Source organism: Anas acuta, chromosome 5 (assembly GCF_963932015.1).
Source record: "Anas acuta chromosome 5, bAnaAcu1.1, whole genome shotgun sequence".
NCBI lineage: Eukaryota > Metazoa > Chordata > Aves > Anseriformes > Anatidae > Anas > Anas acuta.
The window spans coordinates 32418091-32445568 of NC_088983.1; the positions used below are offsets into that span (position 1 = coordinate 32418091).

At 37.6% G+C, this 27478-nt stretch overlaps 1 protein-coding gene across 6 annotated transcripts in view; it reads left to right on the forward strand.

Moving 5' to 3' along the window:
- Window positions 1-27478, forward strand: part of PHF21A (PHD finger protein 21A) — a 139373-nt gene that overhangs the window by 26616 nt on the left and 85279 nt on the right. For 4 of the 6 annotated variants that reach the window (XM_068683814.1, XM_068683810.1, XM_068683812.1 and 1 more), the window contains exons 2-5: window positions 5462-5502; window positions 10224-10358; window positions 14211-14243; window positions 16345-16431. In XM_068683814.1, coding sequence (XP_068539915.1) covers window positions 10305-10358; window positions 14211-14243; window positions 16345-16431 — 174 coding nt within the window. In that variant the 5' untranslated portion in view covers window positions 5462-5502; window positions 10224-10304. The remainder of the gene's footprint in view (window positions 1-5461; window positions 5503-10223; window positions 10359-14210; window positions 14244-16344; window positions 16432-27478) is intronic. The other 2 variants (XM_068683818.1, XM_068683813.1) reach the window with 1 other exon arrangement.

Consider the following 27478-nt stretch of genomic DNA (forward strand, 5'->3'; position numbering starts at 1 on the left):
TGGATTAAATGCTTAATCCTTGGTGAATGAAAATGTGCTAACTTTTTTCCCTTTCAAGTGTAAGTGGCTTTAGGATATGCTTCTCTGATTTGAGAAATGTGCAGTGAGCATTTGAAGAAGAGCAGCGTGTATTTGTGTAGGTAAAATGTGCAAAGCCACGTGTCTTATAAATCTGCTCAGGTAAGGGAGACAGGCCTGATGTTTTTAAAAACATCCATGAGCTGATTTTCCACCAGGCCAAACGTGCTGGTTCATTTTCCTACAGTGGGTGGCTTCGTCGCCCACCCAGCCCCTGGCTGCTAGGAAAGGCTGAATTCACAGGGTTACTAACGCCTCGCAGAGCTGTACTCAGAGTACAACAGGACTTGGAGGGTAATCTTCATCTGTTTGTGTGTGTTTGACTGCCATGCTGAGTTTTGGTTGGTGTTTTTAAAATAGGGTTGTGAGGTGGTTTTGCCTTTACAATGGGATGGCCTCCTTAGCTGTAGTGAGTCTTCCAGCTCTCTGTATGGTAAATACAGTCCTCGTTCTGTAAAGACAGGTGACGGTGTCACATGCTTCCACTTCATGTAAGTTTGATAGTTTCCTAAACTATCCACCAGAAGAACTGGGGTGAGGTGAGCAGGGATCTGGGGGAGCTGGGCAGGCGAGCAGGCCTGAGGCCTGGCCGGGACCCTCAGCGCGCTCCCAGTGATCCCAGTCCCTTGCTGGGCGCCTGGGCCGGGGCTGACAGGAGCCCTCACAGCCCTGGTGGGACAGCTCGTGCTACTGGGCAGCAGGCCTCTTGTTCACCCCCAGTGGTGCTAACGTGTCCCCTACAGCATGAGTTTTGGGGAAACGTATTCCAGAAGAGCCCTTTCTGGGCGCTGCTTGGCCTGGCTTCTCTGGAGGCTGTGGAAATCCTGTTAACAAGTACGACTTCTCTTTGGGACTTGCAAATCACGGTAAAGAAACTTTTATGATTTCTTTTCAAACTTTTTTGATTTTCTCTTCTTCAACCTTAATATTGTAAAGCTGTGCTATAAATTGTGCGAGAATGGCAAGCTTAAAACCTCCTCTGCGCAATAATTAGTCCTTTTTGTCTGAGTTCATCCTGTGCAGCGAACAAATCAGAGGCCCTATTGAGAAAGGAAAAAAAATAATTTAAATATTATAGTGTGATATGTGTATATAAAGTTCCTGATTAAAGTTGCATGGCGTAACAGTAACCTGTGCTAGCTCTCAGAGTTAGGAAAAATACTAGCCAGAAATGGCTAAACATGACTGGTTTTCTCACTTTTTTTTTTTTTTTTCCCAAATGAGCCTCTGCTTACGATAACATAAATTTTATTGTATAACTTTAAGGTCACAGTAAGAATCTGCCTGATGTACCCAAACATTTTAACATACAGACACTTAGCGTTTTTGTAGTCTTAAATAGTCTTAAATTGTCAGATACTACACACTAAGATGCGTAACCACTATGTGTAATTCTTCTGATGTCCTCAGGGGCTATCAAGCCTTAGGCATAGGAGTTTTGTGTTTTAACTTTTCTCCTTATTTACAGACTACAGTTTAAAGTTGATCTGCAGAATATGATTGTTTTGGTAGCAGTGGAGTATTTTTTCCCTTAAATATGCTGTCTAGAAATATTGTAAAGGTTAAGGTCCTCTGTTTTATTTTTAATTACTTCAAGTGTGTTTATATATATGTATAAAGTTTGTTTGGATACAAGTGAGGCATTTTCTGGTAATCATACCAAGAGCGTTAAAAAACAACAACAACAAAACAAAACAAAAACATATTGCGTAGGAAAAGGAGCTGAAAAACTAATACATCCCTTAATGTTAGACTACAGATTTGTAAAATAATTAAAGTTGCAAAGGACCTTTGAAGTCATCTGGCTCTGCCCTGTTGTGCAGAGCAGGGCCAGCCTCAGATCAGGTTGCTGAGGGCCACGTGCAATCAAGCTTTGAGAATCCAGTTGATGTGTTTAAAAATGTGACTTGTTACTTTTTATTAAGACATTCAGACCAGTTAGATGCAATTTAATTAAAGTAACAGTTTAATAAAAAAAGGTTAATATGAGTGATTGTGAGCTGTTTAATTTTAACTCCCTGGTGTATTTTAATTTTAACTCTCTGGTGTGATTTTTTTTTTAGTGGGAGTAAGAGGTGATGTGAGTTTGCGTATCTTCTCTTGCTGTGAACAAGAGATGTGATTTCATCTGTAGAAGCAGATTTTATCTGGTGCTTCTTCCATTAATACTATTTTGGATTGCCTTCCAGTAGCCATGAATACAAAGAGTTGTTGAGAACCAAGCTGCAGATTTAGTTGGTTGTAAACTGTTCTCTGGCAAGTTTTCAATTTGGGATTTTGAATTGTCATGCTCCACTAATTCATTATGGCTTTATGAAGTACAGTTAAATTCTGTTCTTCAAATAAGCTGTCCGTGAAAGGAAGTGGACTGACAGTTCCTTCGTTTCTCAGCAGTGACTGCTAGTAAGAATGTTTGTGCGAGCAGCACCTGACACCTCTGATACTGCTACTTAATCTGTGTCTGGTTTGGAAATAGGAGGGGCATCCTGACTTCAGGTTCTCTATTGCATCATCAAAGTCGTTTAGCCAAAGAAACTCTGCTCGAATCTGTTCATGCAATGGCTGTCAGCAATACTGAGTTCAGGCCTTTCTGTATCTATTCACTGATGGTGCAGGTCATCAAAAAGGTACCTGAATCAGGTGACTGTATCCTATCAATATAGCACGCTTCTTAATTAGCAGGCTCCACTGACAGTCTCTCTGCTGCCCTTTACAGGACTATTACAGTGGCCTGAGCAGCAAGCATCTGCCTTTCCCCTTCCATGAGGACCATAGCTGCAGATCTTTTGGACATGTCTTGTTTAAGACAACTGCTGTATCCATACATACCTTCTGATCCTTTTCATAATTCTGTGGTACAAAGAAACACAAAGCAAAACATCAGTCAGAATCATCTAGGCTAACTAGTCCTCTGTGTAGAAAGTGGTAGGGACTTAACCACTTGACAGGTTGTTGTAAGGGCTAATGTGTAGAATACTATCAAAATATTAAAAGCAATGGCAAGCCTATGTCCATTCAAGATGCTTGGAGTTACCAGACTGGGATGTTTGTTCTTCGTTTCTCTGTCTCAGTCCCCTGTTTAAGAAAACTTGCTTGTATCAGGCGTAAGTTTTTCTACATCTCTCATTAGTGCGCTGCTTATGAGGGAACCAACTCTTTATTTGCTGTAGAGCTTAAATGTTGAATTAAAAAAAAAAAAAGGCATGCAAAGTGAAAACTCAGAATGAGAAGAAATTACTCAGATGCTTTATTCTTTAAGCTTATCCTCTCTGCTAAATGAGGCAGAGATGCCAGGAAAAATACTATACTTGCATGAGGGCAGAACTGAAGTGTTTTGTATTGTTGAAGGTTTGACTTTCAAACATTGACCTGCTTTCAGCACTTAAGAAGAAAACCTGTAGTAAGTCATATACAGAAGAGGATGCAGATGTATTTCCATTCCTGGTCTAGGTCCTCTTTAAGTGACTTCTCCAAGGCAACACAGCAGATCACTCGGAGGGTCACGATTAGACTCCTGGTGTGCCCAACTCTGTCCTCGGGAGCCCCTGGGTTCCCAGCCTGGGGTTGCAGCCCTCTGGAGCTCTTCTCGGTGTCAGCTGAGGGAGAGGGATCCAGCCCGGAGGAAGGCAGGGCCCCTCTGTTGATAGGGGAGGAAAATAAAAGGAAGGAAGGAGCAGTTAATCATACTGTTATTTCCAAGTGGCTGTATTCTCTTCACATTGTATGTACTCATGCTTCAAGCAAATAGGCGTTTTTCTTTTTTTTTTTTAATAATCATTCTAGGACTGTATTTGCAGATGTGTAGTGCAACTGTTTTGTTTAGCTTTCCAGAGTTGGTCACCTACAGCAGGGAGATTTTTTTTAATAGCAGGGAGATGCAGTTGTTGCAGTTGCTTGTTGAAGAGGCACAGTTAGTGCTTCTGTAATTAGAGAGCTTCCTCTATAGATTTTTTGGGACCAATAAAATCACGGATAAATGGTAGGAGGTGGCGGTGACAAGTGAAGTTTTCAGTTGGAGAGGAAGCGACTGGGGTTTGAGAATCAAGGCTGTCTCCTCAGGAACTATCAATAGTGAGGGTGTTGCAAGTTCTGGAGCGTCCAGAACAAACGCCCTGAATTTGATTGCAGTTTCCAAACAAGCCATCCTTCCCTGCCCGTATCCTACCATGATGGATGTTGTTTATACTGATCTGAAACTTCTCTAAAATGAAGGTTACAAGATTAATCTTGTTAAATCTTGTTTGTCAAAATGCACAATGAACTTCGAGACTGGGAGAGGACAATCCCAGTCACAGCCAGCTGTAGGTCTCCCATTTTCTGTTCTCGTCTTGGTGCTCATCACAACGCTGCTGGTGCGTGCCGGCTCCTCTGCTGGCCTCTGCAGAGTGAGAGATCACAGAATCACACATCAGTCTAACTTGGAAGAGACCTCAAAGATCACCCAGTTCCAGGGTCACCTCCCAGCAGACCAGGTTGCCCAGTGCCCCATCGAGCCTGGCCTTGAACGCTTCCACTAGGGCTCCAACTTATTTATGAGCCAGGGGCTTGAACTTCAGCTCTGCGGTGACTTCTGTGCGGATAGAAACATTTCTGTAAATATCTTGTTGGCTGTGGATCCCAGCTTAAAATAGACCAATATTCTAGTATTTTACTAGAAAATTGGAGTGTTTTGGAGGTTTTTTTAGCGTCAGGCAAAGTAATTGAACAAATGAGGTATCATTTGTATTTTAGCTATCTTTTGAGGACTCTGACTCACAAGTTTTTATGATTCATATGTGGATGACTTAAGAAGTCCCACCTTTCTGCTGCTTACTGTTTTTCCCCCCATGACACGGGCGGCGTGCCTTCTCAGCCTACGTGGTTCATGACCTAGCATATTAGCCTAAACTGTCATTGATTTCGGTTTACGTTAATGCTCGGGGATTTGAGCTGTACTGACACGCCACCTGCTTCACCACCTCTGTTGTGCTGCTCTAACCTCTGGCAGAGGAGGTGCCAAAACGTCCGGGGTGGGCAACCTCGTCGTACATCTGTGTGACATCTGACAGGCTTGTGACTTGAGTCTTAATAAAGTGATGGAGAAGGGATTTCCCTCAGGGGAGAGGGACACAGGCCTTGGCAGAGCTGGGAAGGCTTGTACGTGCATTATTCTCTAGCGACTCTAATAATTTGTATTTTAATCCATATTAGAATTGTAGGTCTCCTCGTCTTTCCCTTCCCATGTCAAACAGATTTTCTTTCGAAGTGGTATTTCTTGGCTAGCTTCTACATCAGAAAAAACAAACAAGACCCAAATCTTTCCAAACTTTTGAATGTTCTTTATCTGTTTCAAATTGTAGTTAAGCTGTTTGTTACAATTTTTATTTTTTTTTCTCTTTTGCAGGAGGGGGTAGAGAGCTGAAGGGAATAACTTCCTCAAAACTGGTAAGTGCCCCTTCCCTGAGCTGGGATGGCTTACCTAAGAACAGATGACACAGAGCTGGCATGCATTCCTGGAAAAATTTGATGTTTACTGAAACTGAAATCCTATCTGTTCTTATATTCAGAAATTAAATCTTAAAAAGTAAATGTTACAGATGGAAGCCCCAGTCCTATAAATAAATTCACTGTAGGGTTGAGATTTGGGCCTGAGGGTCTGTAAGTACAGTAGATATTTAACTTCATCTTTCAGAAATAATAATGTTATTTTTTTTTCCTGTACAACGTGAAAAATTTATCTGAAGGGATTTTGGGTGCCAAAAGACTTCTATCTAAAATTCTAAGTTATTTAGGGTCCTTCCATGAAGTAATTAGAGAGGTAATTCATGGCTTTTGTGTTTGTCCTACCTTTTGTTTTTGTATTTGTGTGTGTGAGTATAAGTTACATAAGCTGTGTTTTTAGTGTACTTTCCAAAATAGCCATAGTTTAAATAGCTTTGTGATGTTTTAGAGTTTCTGAAGTGGATTGTGTATATATATATATATATATATATATATATATATATTTATAATTGGAATAATAATGGAGAGGTACTAATGCACTTACATGACTCTTGCAGAGTTTAAGGTTTCGGTGCTTTTATAAGTATGTAACATTTGTGCTGCTTTAACTGAGGCGAGCTGTGGTACTTTTTCTGACTGTGAGATTTTAAGTCTTGAAGCAATCACATTAGAAATAAGGGATCGTTTATGACAAATGTGAGCCTGCAGGAAATTGAATGGAGGACTGCTGCCTCCAAAGCTTGAAATTAATCCAAGGAATGGCAAATTTACATCTCGTTATTGGTGTTCCTCCTGGTTGTGGCTTGGAAGTATGTCTGTATGTGCAAGAGATGCGAGTACTCCCCAGTCCTCTGCTTTCCCTTTGGAAGTCGCAGTTTCTAGCACTGAACAAGGCATTTTCATGTTTTCTTTTTAAAAACTAATGGGATGAAGAATGTTTGCAGACCAACCCGTCCATGCAATTTCAATCATCTACAAGGTTTTTAATTAAAATAATAATTCTACTGTCATAAGAGTAAAGTGGAAAATGCAATATATTTTATGATTAATCCAGGGATAATTTTATACATCCTAGGATGTGATATTGTAGCTAGTTTATAATGCCACTCTTCTTGAGATGTTAAATCTCCCCTGGAAGTTGAATCTGAAAGAAAAAAAAGCTTAAGAATATTGAGGATTTTTGCACTTAAACATGTGACCACTTGTTTAGGGAGTTCTGTACCTGCTTTTGAAGGAAATACAACCAATATTTAACCAGCTGCCCTCATATATTTCTAGACGTATTCTACATAAAACAGAAAAAAAACGATCTAGGACTTGCTGGATGTAAAGAATGATCACTTTTTTTTTAATTAACATTGGCAAAGTGTTTAAGGTACTTCAGGGGAATTTCAGACGGGGATAACTTGATAGTTATTCCTGCCTGGGGAGGGAAGCTACAGAAGAAGTGTGTTCTAGAGTGCTTCAGCTGAGTAACAACCGTATATATTTTATTTTATTTTTTTTTAGAAATTGGCAACATAAACAAATTTTAAAATGATTTTTTTTTTATTTTAAAAAGATTGTTCTCCAATCCCCGGTAATGATTTGGATGCTCAGGACACTTCAGAACCTCCTGATAAATTCTTCACTGACCTTTTCCTGTTTCCTCATCTTTAAAGTGATGGTGATGTGTGCTGCAGCTCGGCTGCCATGCCAAATGTATAGCATCTTGTTTGCAACTTAGCACAATTCCCGTAATCACCAATATTGGTCCTGTTTTTGCAAAGGAAAACAGTAGTGCTGCTAGTGACAACTACAGCAGCTGGGGAGAAGGTGATTGCGAAAAGATTGTGCTTTACTGTGGGGCCTTTGCTGATGGAGCAGAGATAATTTCTCTTCCTTACGTATGAGACACCTAGTTTTTGAAGAGAGGAGGTAGTTTCCCATGTTTAACATGTCCTTCCGTGTAACTTTGCCAGCAGAAGGCATCTGGAAGTAAATGACGCTGCAAAGCAAGTTGCTGTAATGGGAATGCTGGAGGGAGGGAGAGTAGAAAGAGAGTGAAGAGTCAGAAAAACTTTAATTAAAAAAAAATAAAAATCTTTTCTCTCATCTTTTCTTGGAGGCTTCAATTTTATGTATTGAACTTAATTCTACAGGATTTTTTGTAGTGTGTTACCTATTTCTAATCCACATATATTAAAAACATATTTGTAGTTATGAAGTCTTAGTATCTGTTAACTTTAAAATTACAGTAAAAGAAAAATCTGAAATTGTAACAAATAATGTCAGGTGGAGTGAGTTGATGATGGGTGTATTACTAGAATTGTTTTTTTGTTTGCCTTTTTTTTTTTCCTGGCTTGCTTGTTCCCCAGTACAGCAGCAAATTACCCGTGTTCCTGTCTACAACTGTGTAAACATGGCTAGGCTGAGCAGCCACTTGCTTCTACAAAGCACTATCACTTTTTTTCCTTAAACTTCTAAAGATTAGTTGTGAAAAATATTTCCAGCTGCTATGAAATGAAGTTGGATTTTTTTTTATGAACCATCAATATTATAATATTTATAATATCTGCTTGTCAGATTAAGTTTTGCATTTGTCTGGTGTCTTTTTTTTACTCCTCAGAAGTGCCACATCATTTTTCCCGTGAACTTGTACTAGGCTTTACAGTCAGGTGTATTAAAATCATGTATATCTTTTACGTTCTCAGTTGAGACAACTTTTTTTGGTCTGTTTTGCTCTTTAAAGTTAGCATGAAGCCATAGGATGATAGTTGCTGTTTATCACAAGTGCCATCTCATTCATGGAAGACGCCCTGAGAAGAACTTTGTTTGTGCCTGCCTGCATCTTTACCTCAAAATGGAATTTCCAGGGCTTGTGAAAGACTTTTTGCCTCTGCAGTGGGATCCAGTTTTCATTAGTCACTCTCCCACGTGGTTCTCTGAAGTACCGTTTCTTTTGAAACTGCAGTGATAGGGACTTAATGCACGCTGTTGTTGTTCTTGTCTGTGACTGGAAGTAATAATCCAGGGTTCTGTTTTCTCATTAAGGTTTGTGGTAATAGAACAGGGAACTATATGTAACTTCCATGTATCCCTTGATACAAATTACGATTTTATGGAGAGTAGTGCTGCAAAGGCAGCTGTTCTAGCTCTTCTGTCACGTGTGGGAGAGACTCTTGTAGAAGGTCATTCGATGTGTTGACTAGAAAGTCTTATCAGGCCTTTGTTATTTAAATAAGTAACTTCCAGCTAACAGCAGACAGCACTGAAAAAGAATGAATTTAAATACAATGCTTTTACAAAAACCCTTGATAGTCTTCTCCTTTCGTAATGTGATATTTGGAGAGAGAAACAAGGCTAATTTAAAAACCAACCAACCAACAAACCCACCACTTTTTATTTTAAGGACTTCAGACTTGTCCAACACTTCAGTATACTGTATTTAGACAATATTAAAATAAAATTCTCTAATTTAAATGAATTACTCTCTTTTTACAGTCTACATGCCTAATCTAATCTGTCACTAGCCTTTTGAAAACAATGAAGTCCCATTATGTAGGCCTCTTAGTTGACAATACCTGTGTAATAACTGTGAGCAGTTCTCAAAAGATGAAAAATTGGAATTACTTTAACACTCCAACAATTTCATGTGTGATGTCTGGATGGAAAGATTGGTATATAATGTTTTCTGAGTTATTCTGTGCTTATGCATTTTTCCTGGCTTGCTTGTTCCCCAGTACAGCAGCAAATTACTATACATATATATATATAGTAATATAGAGAGATATATATTACTATATATCTCTCATCTCTATATAGATATTTGTATATATTTTCATCCATTTTTACACAAGTTCTGTTGTGTTTTGAACACATAGGATACAGAAGGGAATCTTAATCCAGATTCAGAATCATGATGCTTTTAACGTATTTCTGAATAAAAATTACTTGTCTAGATTTTGAGGCTTCTAGGAATTTGATGTTGATGCTTTTCTTTGTCAGAGGTTAGGGGGATTCATTTGTTTGAAGTACAGGTGAAGATGGTAAACTCATACCTACTGGAATTCTACCTAGAAACAGCAAAGGATTTTAAACTTAAGGCACAAGATATTAAAAATCATTATAGCTGTCTTCTGTTCCTTCAAAATATGAAATGACTAACTCAGCACAAACTTTAGGCATTGCATGTTAATGTTCTGTGGGATTACATGCAGACCATCCCATCTAAGAACAGCTCTAAAGTCCCATGGAAGTATGGTAACGCAGTACATTCTGGTTAACAATTTATTGCTATTAGGGTTACAGAATTTTAGCCTCAAGAATATTTTCTTCTCTATACAGATTTCTTTAAAACATTTTCAGTAGCCAAATTTCTAATTTAATATGCAACTACAATGGAATATTGGTAGGAAATAGCTGCCTGCAAGCTAGGATAAAAGTATGTCAACTTTGGGATATGTGAGAAGTAATCTGGCTAAACTACTCCCGAGAAAGGCATTCTGTACAGCTCTTAGATTTCTTGTGATTGAAAGATCACTTTTTTTTTTTTTTTCTAGACTAGGAAGCTGCAGCTGAATATAGTTCACTGAATTCCTGCTCTGTTATACTTTTTTTTTTTTTTTTTTTCTCAAATTAACTTGTCTTTCAGGAACTAAAGCAAAACATTTATTTTTCTATAGCGCTGTTGTGGAGAGGAAACCAGAAACTAAAGGCACTGGAATCAGCAAAGACACATCTAGAGAAAGTGGAGAAGGTAGAGAATGGAGCTGCAGACTCTACAGGAGGCTCTGAAAGTGGAAATTCAGGTTCACCAGGTAATTTGTATTCTTTCTTGCTTTATATTTTTAATTAATAGCAATGTTATTATTACAGATACTATTACAACTAATGGTGGTATTGAGTAATACCATTACAACTATAGAAGTAATTGTCTTACAAGCTTGGAATTGCTTTAGAATTTCATACTCACTGTATTTTGACCCTACCACCTGTTGTTTTGTCAAATGTGAAAAAATCTACATATCAGGCTGTGGGTGGGGATTTTTTTGGATATTTTGTAGAAGTGATGAAAAACAGTCTGAAAACTCTGTGTTCAGTAACTTGTGTCTGGAAGGGTTTTCTGATGTTCTAAAGCCAACTTCAGTGTTAAGTTGGAATGAGAAAAATATGTTGGAGGAACTTCCAAGCAAAGGTAAGAGGATGTGCATATTAATTCAAACAAGTATTGAGACAAAATTGTTATAAACAGAGTAGCTGCTGTCTAAAATATTGAATTTATCAGCGAAGCCTTTTTGAAAGACATTTCTCAAGTATTTCTTCTGGACAGCTGAAACTGAAAACTGTTGCACAATGGATAAAAGAAATTTACAATGAGTTATGCTGATCGGTTTTGCAAATTTTGTAAAATGTTTCCAAGTTACCTAGAACACTTGTTTAGACAAGTCATCAGATGACTTGTTCAGTAGTTTTTGCAATGATGAGCGTAGTGCAAGAACGTGAGTGGGTGGGTTAGTAAAATGAAATTTCATCTGCTTTAATAAAGATACAACTTTCAGCTGAGGAGAAAAATGATAAAAAGCTATGGATGAATTTCCAGAACTACAGACAATATTTTGCTCTCCTCAAACTCCGAGACCCTTGCCTTCAAAACTTCAGTGAAGCTTTGTTATTAGGGTAATAAAACTCAGAAATTACACATGGCATTACTGCAGGCATTAAAATGTTTAAGGTTAGTAAGTACTTTAATGTTATCTGCTATGTGGTGATCAGAACACTAGAAATACTTGTATTCATATAACAGAATTTACCAGTTTTGTATCTATATTTCTCTTTACTCATAAACTAACCAAAATTTTGAGGCAACAATTTTTAATATTAAAAATCTTCAAATGAAATGTTTGAGTTGTACTGTATACATTTCAATTTTTTATTATCGTTATCTTACCTTATCTTTACATTTTAATTCTTTCAACTAGAAATATAATATATCCTTTCTTTTGACAGTGCCCCAGGATTTCTGGACAATTGTCTCACTTGTCATCATCTACCTATTTTTTTTTCCAAGGACTTTTTTTATTTTAAAGCTTGCTAAGACTCATACAGTTATATTTTGTCCTCCTTTTGTACCTGGTGGACAGGTGTCTGTGATGAAGTTCAGCTTTTCACAGTGTGAGCAGAGCCTCCTAACTTCCTGATGCAGCATGTCACTTGTCATAACTGCGTATGTAGCTGTAGACAGTGATGCTCAGTATGATTGAAATTTGTTCGTAGAATAGCTCTTTATTTCCTGCCTATTCCAGTTCACCTTCAGAACTCTGTCAGAAGCTTTGATGCTGCCTGTTTGGCAGAGTGTATCTTAAATTACTACCAGTGAGGACCCAAAGAAGGTGTTTAGCTGTTTAGGAGAAGATGCTTCTTTGTTCCGTTTCGATGATTGAAGGTTCCTCTATAAGTGATGTCTGACCAGGTCACTTACTATATTGAAGTACAATTTAAATATTAAAATTCTTTCATAGCCAAGGTATATTGCTTGTCCTGAGAAGAGATGCATCAACTCTAGCAGAACTCTATTCTGCTACTGTGTTGACTTGAGTGAGATTATTTTGAAGCAGTCTGCTCTTCATAGTTTTTGATCACAAGAGGTGTGAAAGGCGCTCTATTTAGCTATTCTCTCAGGAGGGTTGGGCTTCATGGATGACTCTTCGAGCTGATGGGTGGAAAGAACCAAAAGCATCCTTTCTCTTTTCATTTATTAGCAAAAAGAACAGAGTATCTTAACTTTAGCAAACATTTTTCTTATTGGATGATGCCGTATTACATCATCCATAAATTTAGCAATACATTATGAACAATTTACGGCCACTGAGTATGTTTTCCTGTGATTGAGTCTCTACAAGAACTTTGTATGTGTCAAGACAAACTGATCTGTTTTTTGGCAAACTCTGATGTGGCAGAAAGAACCGAGGAAAAGTGAGCTAAGAACGTCAGTGCAAGGCTAACACAGCACCTCCACATCCCATGATACTGAATGATGAACCAATAATATTCAGTGTAGATAAATGCCAAGAGATGCGCCTGGGAAAAACTGCCCATCTTGCATCTGTAAGAGCAGACTGAATTAGCACTGAGCAAGCAGTTCTTGTGGTACAGAGTGCTTGAATGTTGCATGCAGTTTTAATCCCTCTTTCTCCCAGTGATGGAGAACTGGAGAAGTACAGGGAAGTGTGCCAAGAGTGAACAAAACAATGGAATGACTTGTGCTTGAGGAGACTTTCAATCTGAAAGAGATGACTTACCAGGAATGAAACGTGGAAAAATGTGGTATGAAGAAGATGAATAGAGCAACAGTCAAGAATGGCTCTCCATAATTTCGTTTGACCCTCATGCACACGGTAATAGGAGGCAGATTCAAAAGAAAAAGGAGGTCCCTTTACCCAGGAGTACTACAGTAACTTTGGAACATATTGTTACAGAATTTGGAGTGTTCTCTTGAGTTCAAAAAGTAATTAAGGCAGAATAATGGAAGAAAATTTTGTTACTAGCTATTGAGCCTAAGATACCATCTCTGAAGACATCCAAGATCTAAATTTCTAAAAGATGCAAAATACACTTTTGCAGTACTCCTACTGATGGTCATGTTTGCTATTGGCTGGTACTAGAAAGATGTTAGAGCAGGTAAACCTGCGGTCTGGCTCAGACTTGCTCCCCTGTTATGCTTTTTCGATTAATGCCACTTTTAGAATGTGAAATGAAATAAACTTTTAAAAATCATTGACAAAGTGAATTCTCGGAGCCCCATCAATGCAGGTAGAATTAAATGCTCTTCTTGTTTGTTCTTTCTGTTCCTCACTCCTTTTCCTGATTTTGATGAGTCAATGGAGAAGAAAGTACAGACTTTGCTGTGTTTTTTCCTCATGTGCCAAGAACAACGTAATGTGACGAGACTTGGCTGTAACCAGAAAAGAAATTTGGGGGTGGTGGTGGTTTGTTGCCCCTTCATTGTGGGCTCTTGTTTTCTTTCGTGACAGCGTGATAACTTCCCTGCTTATCAATAGGCAGCATCTTCCTGCAGCTGCCTGAAGGAAATGAAGGAGGAAGAATAGTGAATGGTAGCCATCTGTCTGCTTTCCCTTGGATGTGGAGGGCATCTCTTCTGCAATGATCTCAATCTCTGACTGAAGGAGGAAAGCGGCAGAGATACTTCTGAACATGGGTCTTCCATGTGGTACCAGCCAAGCCAACACACAGGCGTTCCCTTAGTACTTGAGACGTTCTGTGCTTGAGTGCACAAACAGCTTTTGTATTTGCAGTGATTCTCTGTGATTTGTGTTGCTTGTGGCTGCAGGCAAAGGAGGCTGCAGTTCTACAGGAGGCATTGCTGTTAGACTAGCTTACCCAGCTGCTTTAAATTGTCCTAAAAAAATATCACTTGTTCAAGTGTTTAGGAGAGGGAACAAAAAGTGGTGGATTAGAGTGATAGTTTTACTATATTAATAAGAATAGGTTTGGAAATTATATATATTGAATTCCTCATGGATTATGCCTAGCTATTGAATGCTATGAAATGTGTATTTTTTTAAAGTTCTCCAAAACTGTTGATTTTTAAGCTGTTCAGTGTGATCCTTAATGAAAATTTTCATTTTATCATTGCATCTCTTTCTTTCTAGAAACTGGTTGCCCAAATGAAGCAAGATCCGCAGGTAACTATTTCTTTTTGTATTGTATTATTTACCATAAAAAATACAGAGAATCACAGTGCATGGGAATTTTAGATATTTCATCATCGTGTTCTTCCATGCTAACACAGTTTTTAGAAGAAAGCTATTATGAGCAAGTCTTTAAGCAATGACTGGATTGTTCTTTTAAAAGAAAAACAAAAAATCCCTGCAGATAAATCAACTAAACAAAAAAATCTCACCAACACTCTTGGAGCCTTTTGTCTCATTTTTAGAAGTTTAAATCAAGGGGCTCTTGCAGGCTGTGGTACAAGTGTTAAGTAAGTTTCTGGTTCTTCTAGAAGTTTTTCTTTACAAAAACTGCCACTCATTTTTTTATTGTCTGAATTATAAAAGGAGAGGATCCTCTTTCCAATAAATTTTGTCCAAATGAAGAATAGAATATTCAGGTTGAATACAGTCTTAGATATCCAACTTCAGCACTGTGATGTCTCAAGAGTGGATACCAGGCCTTGTGGTGTTCCAGAGCTACTGAAGTTGGATAACTAGATTCCTTGTGTAGGCAACAGAAGTCAGCTCTTTCCCAGTGACAGGGTAAAGAGACTTGCTTGAATTGCACAGCAATTAAGCACTCTAGTTATCTGAATGGGGAGTTACGTGGAGTTAGTCTAACCAGTGTGAAATGTTGAGTACAGGGATAAAGAAAAGCAGCTCACTTCAGGTTTGCTATTAAGTGCTTCCATTCCCATACAACACTGAATGCGCTGTAATTTTCTGCGTACATATTTTCTGATCTCAGTGGAGTGGGAAGACAGCTTTTTGTAACTGTCAAGTACAGAAAGACCCCTGACAGAAGTGTTGAGGGAGGAGTAGGATAGTATTGGAAAATCTACTTGCCAGAACTTCCTTATTCTGAAGGGGTTTGGGAAAGGTCTGCTGCTCTTACTTGCTGGGCTAGTCTGCTAATGATTAGCCTGCAGAGTAATTTGCTTTCTGTTCGTGTCCATTGAAAGGCAGCTCAGGGCTGCAAAAAGCCATGCAAAGTTCATGAAGCCAGGAAGAATGAATCTGGTCCCTGATTCCAAGCTCTTAATAATCTGGGATAAAAAATGCATTAACTAGAATCCAGAGAAAGGGAGGATGACTGGTCAATATCTGGTTTTGCTAGGATTGTGTTTGTATTGGAGAGATCTATCCAGAGATAACTGAGCTGAGATTGGTACACATTTTGAAATTGTGGATAAATATAAAAATGGGGAAGTTGTCTTGAGCATGAAGTTCCTATAACAATATTAGTTTCATGTTCTAATATTTCTGTGTAACACAAGAAACCTACATCCTCTAGTGTAAAGAATTTACAACATAAATGATAGGGGGGAGTAATGCAGAGAAGTTTGCTTCCCTGTCACATTTCTTCAAAGCTTCACAGGCTTTAAACTGAGTGCAAATCTTTTTTAAATTTTATTTTTAGTAGAAAAGAAATAGTCCTGGTAAAAATTGTGTTCTCTCTGCATCTTTATAGTGATGTTTATTGCTTTTAAATCTTAAACTTAAAGTGCTATTGTAAGCAAAGTGCTGATATGAATGATGTGCTAAGGCAGATGTAATTCTCTTAAATATAGTCTAAGGCATAAAAATACATGGAAATGAAGACTTAGATATGTTAGCCTTCATTTGGCATGTGTAGCAGTTAAGATTTAATAGATATGGTTGCTGATGCTCAACACAGTCAAATGCATGATAACGTCTTTGCATAAGTAGCATAGGTGAGTGTGCTTTAGGGGACATACTGTTGCATTCAATATGATACAATTGCATTATATATTGACAAACATTTCTTGTTTAATTTGTAAACTTGATGGAATGTATAAATGTGCTTTATATTGTGGTGAGCACTAATGGATGTTCAATGAAATCTGAATTCCAAACTGAGTTGTCTCTCTGAGTGCTAGAAAGGTCCTCTGATGGTTTTTGCACTCAGTGACTAAAGCAAGGCTTTGTTGAGCCTCTTGAATTTTATTGGCTGTACATCCAGAGGTGCTGTATCTGTAGTATAATATGAAAAAAAAAAAAAACACCTTCCTGCTACTACTCTATGTTAACAAATGGAATATCTTTCTCACAGATATTTTTTCTTTCTAATCAGAATGCTGATTTGAAGAAACAGCTTCACGAACTTCAAGCCAAAATCACAGCTCTGAGTGAGAAACAGGTAGGGAGATGTATTTTTAACACACTTTTCTAAAGATGTATATTCTCCCAGCTTCCAAGAGTGCTGCTATTTTTTTTTAAGAGCAAAAATAAGTATGGGCAAAGACATTTGGGATTTATATTTGATTTCTCTCAACAAAAGATAGGATGAATTATTGCAAGTCTATCAAACAAGCAACTACTGTAATCAGTGGAAGCTATAACAACAAATTACCTAGCATCGAAACTAATGGTTTGTATTAAGGGAGCTGGGAAAATGAAATAATTTTGTCACTTCCTTTATTGTTATTTTGAAACTTATTCTAAACCAGAACATCCTGCTTTAGGCAGATCTTCAGATTCTGTTTTCATTGGTCCAGACTGTGCAATTCCAAATGAGTATGGTGGAATTTTTCTTTGTGTCAAGCCCAACTAACTACATGTTAGCTTAGGTACCTAAGAGATGAATTGGAGACTTGTTTCTTGTTTTTACCACGATAAATTGCGTTTTGATTGTCTTACATTTGCTATTTTGTAGGAATTCTCTTCAATAGGTCTTAAGTATTATTAATAATTATAACTGAATGATTTATAGAAACACTGTGGAACTGGATGATGCATCTTGTGGGTAACAGGAAGAAAAATATCAGAGACATCTGAAAACTTGTTCTCGTTTGTGTTTTTTAGCAAAACACAAAACTTTGTACACAGAAACCCTGAAAAACTTTAGAAGTCCCTGATTGTGTTGCTGTTGGGTCAGTAACTGAACCAAATTAAGTTAGTTGCTAGGGTCAGGAGCTTACACCTTTTGAAGATGGGGAACATTTTGAAATGTGTGCATTGGTGAGGATATAGTTACCCATCAGTGTCACATCTAGATACCTCCGTTCATCACTCATTATCTGTATCTGCTCTGAGAATTACCTTTTCCCAGACTGAAACAACTGCCTTTCCTAAGAAAAGGAATAGTCAGTGATTAACATTTATCTAGAAATTTTGTTTACTAAAAATTATAGTATGTTTTAGTAGTGGAACAATGAGTCTAGAAAAGAACATGTAAGGATAATAAAGAAAATGATTTTTTAATGAGAATACTAATTCAGCAAAAACTGAGGTTTTGCTGTTGTGATGGCATGTCTCTCTTGAAGATGATTTATTCTCTAAAACCAGCATGAGCCTCTGCATGTGGCTGTGTCTCACAGCAAGCAGCCTCAGAATTCTCTGGTAAGCTCTGGAGGCCCATGATAATTTCAAAATTAGCTTGCCTTGATGCCACAAAGCAAATTATATTGACTACCAGTTCACATGATCAGCAGGGGTAGGCGGTGCGATAGTGAGTGGAAGATAAGAAAATATCTTGTTGTAACTTTTAAACTGATTCATAACTTTTAAGTTACGTTATGAAATGCATGTTAGTGGATACACTGCTTTAAACGATCCATTTAAAAAAACAAAACAAAAAAAACCCACACAGCTATATCTTCCTTGTACACAGCTGAAAGTTACAGCTCAGAGCGCCGAAGCACACTTGTTCATGGGGATTAACATGGGCTATGTTTCCAAAAGACTGAAAAATAAGTTTCTGATTTTACTTCCACCACACACAGAATACAGTAAATATGAGGTCACAGTTTGGTTTCAGTCTTTTTATAGTTTTGGCTATCAATAGGACAGTGACCTTCTCTCGCCGTTGAAGTTTTAATACTTAAATTCGTTAATTTACCATTAGACCATGGAGCTGCCAGCGTCCCAGAAGATAGTGTTGTTAAAGTAGTATGGGTGCTAAACTGTAGTGATTGTGGTAAATGAGTTCTAGAAGGAGAATGAAGGAGGGAGGGAAAAAAAAATAAAACAAAAACTTCCCAATGCAGAGAAATGCTTACACCCTCTTAATTGTAGGAATCTGTTGTATAGACAGCTGTGGCTTGGCAATGCAGAGTTAAGCAGCTTTACAGAGACGATAACAAAGCCTTCTTCTGTTCTCGCTTTTACTTCTTATTTTGGGAAAAATAATTATTATCAATTGTTTTATGGGGAGAATATTATCCAACAATTTAATTTTCAAACTGGGTGGGGAGATGTGCAATTTTGTATAGTAAATAAATTCTTGGTACTGTCTAGTGTGTTTCTTGAGGGAAAAGGAAAGTATGATGTTTGTTCTCTGTAATCTTGTTTAGAGCCAAGTAAGTAGTCTTGATGTTTAATGTCCAATGAATAAACTCTGAGGGCCTAACGCTTGCACTGTGGACAGTTACGGGAGGCATTATTGTCACTATTTTATCAGCTTTTAATGAAGTGTGAAATATTAAAGCTCCAGCCTGTGTGATATCCCTTCTCTGAGACTGTGGCGTGGAGCTGAGACCCTGATGTTACAAAAGCAGAATGCTGAAATATTTCTGGCTTCTGAAATGTTATACGAGCCTAATGTACCCTTTTTCTTTGCTCTCTCATGTAATAAAGTTGCATGAAGACTTACAGTGCAAGAACCGACTCAGTGGTAGCTTAGCTAAAAGCTTTCAGTTGCTTTAGGATTTCTCTCCGTTTCTGCAGCTCTGTGAGAGTAGTGCCGACACTTGGTGCCAGTCACTGCAATGATTCATAGTGGCTTGGGTTTCTTGCTGAGAATTAATAATGACAGCTCTGTTCAGAAGTTTGTGAAATTGGAGAGATCTGGCAAAGTACAAAGAGAAAGCAAATAGGCTAATGCTGTGTGTAGGCTTAAACCTAAAGAAATTTGTTAGCTGATGCAGGGTTAAACTGCTACAGCACGAGGTATGTCATATACTCGTAGGGGTTTTGAAAATTTGAAAGTGGTGAAAATAAATGCTTTGATTCGTTTCACCTGCAAGATGACGGAGCGGTGTATGCTGATTGTGTTATCATAGGGAGGATGCTTCAAAGAGAGAAAAACTTACTTGAATGTAATTTGCATGTAGAGAGCAGTACACGTGACTCCTTCAGACAATTATTTTCCTCTGCTGGTCTCTTTGTTGTTATTACAGAGCTCTAAACTGGGCTTACCTCACTTTTCCATTCTTGGGGCGGAAAGCTGAATTCAGTTTAACAGTCTTGTTCCTCAGCTGTAAATGTCAGAGTTACAGTTTGGAAATCCTGATTGTGTTTCTTTTAAAACTGATATTCAGGTTCCACCCCAACCTCTGCCCTCCCAACCTACCCCTAACATGCCTGTTTTAATTAAAAAAAAAAAATCATTAACTTATTTGCAAAAGTTTTAATTATGATTTTAATTGTGAAAATCTAAACTTGGGTTTTAAATATGATTTATGTCGCTGTGTGGCTTCGTTTTTTATTATGCTTTTTTAAAACAATGTTGTGTTTGCATGTTTATAAGAAAGTAATACTGTCTTCAGCGCTCTTCCATTCCGTGTGTTCTTGAATAGCGTCTTCTCCTGGCAGTGTTTTCTAAAAGTTTACACATGATTGCATGTATCCATTCAGTTTTTATTTAGGTTAAATATATTATTTACAGTAGAAACAGCTTCTTGAATCTTTCCATGAGGATGTTTAGCAACATGTACTCTTTTTTTTTTTGTTGTTGTTTTGATTTGGGGTTGGATTAATATCAGTGACACTATTGAAAAATTGCAGTAAAGTAGGGCTAATATAAGGTTACATTCCTTGTTCGTCTTTAAGTAACACATTTTCCCTGCTTCTCTCCTTGCATAGTTAATTAAAAATGATAATATGCTCTTTCAGATGTATCATCTCTCGGTATGTATCATAAAAGTACTTTATTCCAGTGACAAGGAAGAGGTCATGTTTATTCGACTGAAAAAATGTAAAGGAAGAAGCGGGCAGCAAACACGCTTTTTAGCAATATCATGTCAAATATAGAGCAATTTTTACATCTGTGCTTATCACAATTTCTTGGAAAAGTTGTAGAAACATTCTGTCTTAAATGTGGAAGAAAGCTCGCAGGAATAGGATCTTTTGATCTTATGCCTATCACCATCACCCTTTTACTATATTACTTAAGAAATAACGCATTGTTTTCTCTGCATTTGAAAATAAATTGGAAATGTCTGTTGTTGTAGTTAAGTTGCAATGAAATTCATTTAATCTTCAAGAAAACAGTCTTGTGAAAGCTAGACTTGTATTCATACACATTTTCTCTGACATGGAAAGAATAAAGTGGATACCTTTTGTTCCTTTGATTTTAAAGAGCTGTGTACTCTTACATGAAAACATACTAAAAAATAGTTGTTAGCATAAGGATATTTGTGTATTTATTTTTCAGAGGGGAGGGAGTAACATACTTTACTGTGGAGACTAGTTGAAACTGTAGAATATCACCAGGTAGAACACACATTGGAAAAGCAAGATCATCTCATTATCAATTCAACATTATGAATAGGCAAATCTACTGACTTCTGCTTGTATTTAAAGCTCACAGCAACCTGGGGTAGTTAAGATTATTCCAAATCCTGTATGTTTAGGGTAAGATTCCTTATAACCTTGCCACTAAATAACAAACAATGGGACAGGAAGTTTTGGAGGGGATTTTAAGAATGGTAGTGTAATTTAACCATGTTTTTTTTTTTTTTTAATGGTTGAATAAGTGTAAAGGTTTAAGGTTTAAACTGATTGAGGAAACTTGTTAAGTCTTCAAAAATTGTCAGGAAGGGGATTAATGTTGCTATATTTATTCCAGGTACCATGACTGAGTACTAAAAAGATTGGCAATATGCATAAATGCCTCCTGTGAGTCTGCTCTTCTTGCATGCTTGTCATCTATAGTAAAGGTGAATTTTCATGGAGCCCTTTTGAACACATTATCAGCAACTTGTACCCAAAACATGTTCTGTTGTATTCCATAAGCATGAAATGCTGTGCCTTGGTGAGAGGAATATGAGTTTGTGCAAGAGGGCTGGGGAGCAGGAGGGATGCAGGTACACTTAACAGGGAGGAAAACGCACTTAAAAATGCATCTGTATTGTTCATAAAAAGGTAGGCAAGATATGCCTGTATATTTTCGGTATACCCACTGAAGTCCATGAGAATTTTAGTATTCAAAATACAGAAATAAATAATGAAGTCAGTCACTTCTGTCAGTTTTGTCTGGAGTTTCTAATCCTTCCTTTCCCTAAGCTCCATCAAGGGCACATTAAAATGCCAGTTACTCTGTCAGTAATGGAGGCGGTGTGCAAATATGCCATCTGAATGTGTAGTAACTAATAACTTGAAGCAGGTGAGGCTTATTTTCAGTTCCAGTTGTTTATCTGGAGCTATACTTATTACTGAGCACCTATCTTTTTTTAAGTAAATGGCACAAATGATAGATATGCTAATTTCCATGTAACTATAGCATCCGTCTATGCCAACTGCTTATAAAGCAGTCTTAAAATATATGAAAAACAATTTTGTGCCTTCCCAGAGTTCGCTTTTAATAATGAAATGTAGCGATACATTTAGCCTTGTCCCCTCCCAGAATTGACAATTTGTAGGTTGTTTCTTCGATAATTTGATGTAGTCGCTCAGTTTTCCCTGTCAAAAAGTAACTCCTCCTTACGTCCAGTTGGCTGCCTCTGTGAATCATAAGGATGTTTTGAACCCTCTGATCAGTGTGAACAGCACCTGTTCAGAAGGTGAAGGTTTGAGAGATCTCTGTGAGCTTACTATTTTAATCGTTGACGTTTATTTAATTTGCATCCAAATATTGTGTTAAAATGTGAATATAATGACTTCTCATTAAGTCGTCATCTTCCATATTCTCAAGATGTACAGGCTGAAACAAATTTCGAATGTTGTACAGATGATTTGAGATAGGCAAAGTGCACGCATCTCTCCCTGCTGCATCTTTTGCCCCAAACTCTTTTTGCAAAATTGATGTTACTCATTTGCATATGATGACTGAAACATTGCTAAGTTTTCTCAAACCTTTTGTAATGCTAAATCTTGATTAAACCCATACTTGCATCTAAACTTGGATTTCCCATTCTCCTCTTAAAATAACTCCATCTAGATTTCTTACTGTTGGTTTGTGAAGTTCATTTTTGCATATCTAATATACATAAGCACTGGAGTAACTTAATTTGGGAAACACAAATGACTATTTTTTATGCCATTAAAAATAAAACAAAAAGAGACGTCCGCACCTTCCTCCTGCTACCCCTCTTTTAGCGATGACTGGCTCAACTTTTGATTTTTAAATTCATACGGTATTTAAGCCAGATTTGGAGGCAGCTGGAGAACTTTTTGAATGGAGCCTAGCTGCATGCATCTTTAATCTTCATGTGCCTTGGCTTGTATCTCCAAAATAGCCTGCTCTGTTTGAAAAGCAACCTTGTAGATAGAAAATGGGCAGTTAAACTACAGTATTTCCTTGAAAATCCCCTATTGATGCCAAGAGTTGGTTATTAGTTGCTCCTGCATGTTTTGACTTGCTGGGTAACCTCACACGCCAGTAGTTATTTCAGAGCCTACCACCTTTCCCTTTCATACTTGGAGGAAAGGTGGGGGAAACATCAGATTGTGATGATGGGGATTTAGGATGTTTTATTTAGCACCCTTTAAGGTGTCTTATTTCGGAGCTGGGAAAAGGGATTAAATTCACTAATGAATTTTTATAAGAGAACAGATTAACCTGTTCTGTTAAGCTAAAAGCACAATTTAGAAATGGAAATTGGAAGATGATATTGCTGTATTCGATTCATTTTTTTTTTCCCAACTGAAATCAAAATCTCACTGTGCTAGGGTACACCCCTTTTGTGGGAACCATTGGCTCAAGATAATTTTTGTTGTTATGGGAATGTTTGATGATAGTTGAAGTTTGCACTGTTTGCACTGAAGCTAGTGCAAATGAAGGTACTCGAGTGTGTCCAGATGAGCAACACTCACATTTTAGATTGCACTGTAAATGTTTAAACGTCAATCTTGTTTAGGAAACAATGGGAGAAAAATGGAAGATGGAAAAAGTATTAATATTGTGGGTCAGCCGCAAAGTTGGAAATAAAGCTGCGTTCTCTTAATTCCCATACTAATGCCTTCCATCATTGAAGAGTACGATAAATCACTTGAGTGTGTTGATCTGTGAAAATAATTGGATTTACTTTTAAATAGGCAGCATAACTTGCTAGGCCAGCTGTTAGGACCTGTGGATTTCACTTGCTGTGCTCTGTTCTCCTTACCTTAGCAGAATGACCTCACGGCTGAAGGAACAATATTTTGACTTATTCCAAATGTATCAGTGTTGTAAGGAGAATCAAATCCAGGGATCTGCTTTTAAAAAGCCTTATGGATCTTTAGCTCCGATGTAAATTGTTTGGACCCAATCTCTTCTGTGAACTGGGCTGAATTCTGGAAGAAAGGCATGTCTAATGCTTAGAAATGATGCAAACACTTTCCTTTGCTGTTTTTTTTCTCAGCTAAGTTGGTTGATTTGAAAAGAAGCCACTTCCTAAAACTGCTTTTTTTTTTTTTTTTCTTGCACAATGAGTATAGTACAGCTATAGACTAAAATATTTTTTATTAGCAAAAAACGTAATGCTACTACGCCAAGGACAAAACTGACAAGGACAGTTAGCCTTAGGCAGTGTTTTCCAACATATCAGTTACGCATTACAACCTGCATTGTTGAAGCATTCAGTTCAACTCCCCGTGCTTATTTGTGAAAAGGACTGAAATGAATGTGATTTGTTGCGCAATGTTTGGAACTGGTTTCTTTTAATCGCAGTGGCATTTTATGGTTGTACGGGAGGTTTGTTGATGGACACTGGATAGATAAAGAGGAGTTGCACCTTTCTGGAAGTGATTTGGAGACAAAGGTGTATATGAAGGAAGAGCAGGAGGGCCAAGTGCATGTAAAGTTTTTGTAAAAGTTTATTTTTAGGGTTTGGTTTTCAATTCAAATAAATGTTATCTGCCCTTAGTGGTGTAGTCACTATATGTTTCTTATTTTATCATGGAGGCTGTAGTAAGATTAGGCCTTAAAGGGTTTAAAGAGAGAATGGACTTAAGGAGTAAAGGAGAATAATGCTTTTAGGGTTTCTGTAAACCTGTGTGCTTTCTTTCCTATATTGAGGCTGTTGTAGGAACAGAATGCAGTCTTCATTCTCAGGAAACATCAGCATTTGTGAAATTATCAACCAGTATGTATTTTCTGTCCATAAAATAATGAAGATATTTTATTTTCTTCCAAGGTGTGTCAAGTCAAGGGGAATTCTAATATTTGCAGTGTTGCATAAAGTCATTTTTTTTTGGTATTATTTCTGGGTTGATTGTTAAGATACTTTGTTTGACTTCTAGAAACTCCAGAAAGCGTCTGATCTGTTTAGAGCAACCTTTCCCTGCTGGTGTGTTGCAGTAACTAGCCAGCAGAGGCACCAGGCTGGGAGCTTCACTCTTACAGGAGGCAGGTGCTTGAGGCCAGGTATCGTGTAGGTTTTCTTGGCGTGTTTTTTATTTCTGTTTTAATTAGGTCCGTTATTCTTTGAGACTTTTTTTTTCCTCCTTCCTACTAAGTCAGTAAAAGCTGGTGTTGGTGTGCAAGGTGCGTTGTCTTTCTGAACCTTTGCTACCTTTGGAAACAAAATTGGTAAATATTAGGCAGTGACAAGTGTAGAACTCAGATGGAAATTTTGGTGGAGTTAAGTTTGAATTATTATAGTTAAGTTGTGTTAGGAGGTAGAGAAAGTGTTTTCCCCATAACATTTATTTGATGTATTTTATGAAAAGGAAGTCTTATTCTGTATTCTTTTAATAGTGAGAGATTACAGATGTCATCTTCTAACGGACATGAGAAAGCACCTGAGTTGTCATAAGCGCTTCCTCTTTGTGCAGTAAATTCTCTTCAAGGCTAGGTGAGGCGAGCTAGAAACAGTTTAGTAGTTGTGATTTCTTTTTTTTTTTTTTTCTTCTTTCTCAAGATGTCATTGGCAAAACATTGACAGTGAGTGATAGTAAATGGACACTGGTATTTAAAAGAGTTAGATCTGGGCTGCCCTATGTAGCAAGGAGGAATAAGCCAGCTTTTTCCTTAAGTGGTAAGTAAAACCTCAGTGATGGTGTTTGCTAAGAGAAGGAGAGATGTGTTGTACTGTTTATAGAAGGCTGAATGTATTTACCTTATTTTTCCTCTATATGCGTGATATGAATTTTTAAGAAATGTTTTAGAGTTGCTTAATATCCTGCAGAACAAGTGGCTATCTTTTTATTTTAGACTTCTGAAAATGTGAATACTTGGCAGTCTTTGGGCCTGTGTAGTTTTTGCTCCATATCCATGCACTCTATTTATAATTTGCTTCAGTTCGTTCTAGTATGGCAGCTTTTCAGAGCAATGCTTTGTCCTTTAGAGTTGCGTCCAGCCCTAGGCAGTGTGGAAGTGCCTGATTATTGTGTCAGCAACTTTCTAACCTCAAAAGCTCCATGTACACCTTGGGGCTAGTGACAAATGTCTTTGTGATTGGCTTGCACAAAACTGTATTTGTGAATTCTCCGACTCATAAATTTTGTCATGTATCTTAAGAAACAGAAACAGTCCCATTCTCAGAGTAAGTCAGTGGGGAAAGCAGTTTTACAGAAGCTCAGCATGCTAAGCTCCTGACATCTATCTGCTGGGCAAGTAAAGTTGTGTGGCTTATAGGTACTGTTCTCTGAAACTTGAGAACAGAAGAAACTTTTTGGTTTCTTTATTTTTTTTAGATGAGAATGGTTTCCTGACTAAGATTCAGTTCTGCCTGCCATACAAAGAACTTCTTTCTCAATATACTGTCTTCTGTAATGTGCAGGAATCCTGCTTTTGAAGGCAGGTTTGATAGATGTTTCTTCCATACGGCAAGACTCTTCAGAAACGACTTGTTGGGATGCTCTAGTACATGAAAATCGTCCACTTGAAATGGGTGAAAAGTGAAATCTTGCTCTGTCTAAACATCAAGATTTCTTCTGCTACTAAACCAGGGCTGGTGCTTTAACACCTTAGGGAGAAAATGAGCCTCTGCAGGGAAGATGGGCATCTCATAAGTGTCAAGCAGGTGGTTACAGCACGTTCCCATTTTGTTTTTAAATGCCCCCACAACTTATACTATTCTTTAGAGAACTGAACATGATTTCCTCCTTTTGAACTTCTATCTTCTTGTTTGCATACCTGCCCAAATTTGTCATGGGCTTTAGGTCTACTTTTAACAGCCTTAGGAACTCCAAGAGTTATTGTATAAAAGATGTAGGTGCACAAAATAGTACATAGTGGAGAAGATTCATTTTAATCAGGTATTAGGCTGCTTTTTCAGAAGCAAATGAGACTAATTTATATTTATAGATACAGACAAAAATGATTTGAAAGATTTTGTCTTTAACTGTAATGTAGTGTATGTTAATTTCCTTTAAATATTCACTTAGACGTAACTATTACAAAACAGATTTGGAGTTTATAATGGTTTTCTTTATGGAAAACTGGTGAGAGACTTGATAATTTCTCCCAAATTACTTTTAAATGTATTTCAGAGGTTGTGTAGCTTTTGTCTGACATAATTTCAATAGTCAAGAATGAAGTTTCTGCAAAGGTCTTAATTTTTGAGCCAAAAAAATACTGTTTGATGAGAAATCCAGATACTACAAATTGAATTTTGATCCCTTAATGGAAAGGTCTTTTTGAGAGGATGTTTAGTCATGATATGAAGTGTCTTTAGGAGCTGTTATGAATTTGTCTATCACTTCAGCTCCTTGAATATTCTCTACACCCGGAGTTTAGAGCTACAGGCATCTCCTGTTAACAGGAGCATTGGCTCAGGCCCCTCAGTGAGCGTCAATTCTGATCTTAAAATCCAAGGAATCCTATGGCTAGAGTCCAATTAACTTAAAGTATGAAGGCACTTAATTGTTAGCCAGGTCTCCAGTATTCTCCCTAGTTTTGTAATTGAAAAGCCTTTAAATCCCACTTATATTGAGAACTGTAGAGGAAAAATTTCTTCATGAACCCACTGAAATCGACATCTGGAATTCAAAGACGTCGGCACTGCAAGATGTCAAGACGATGCACCCACTGCAGACAGGCAGGAGGGTGTCAGGCAACCTGGCTGGTGCGCTGGACAGATCCGCTAGCAGAGTATTTTTCT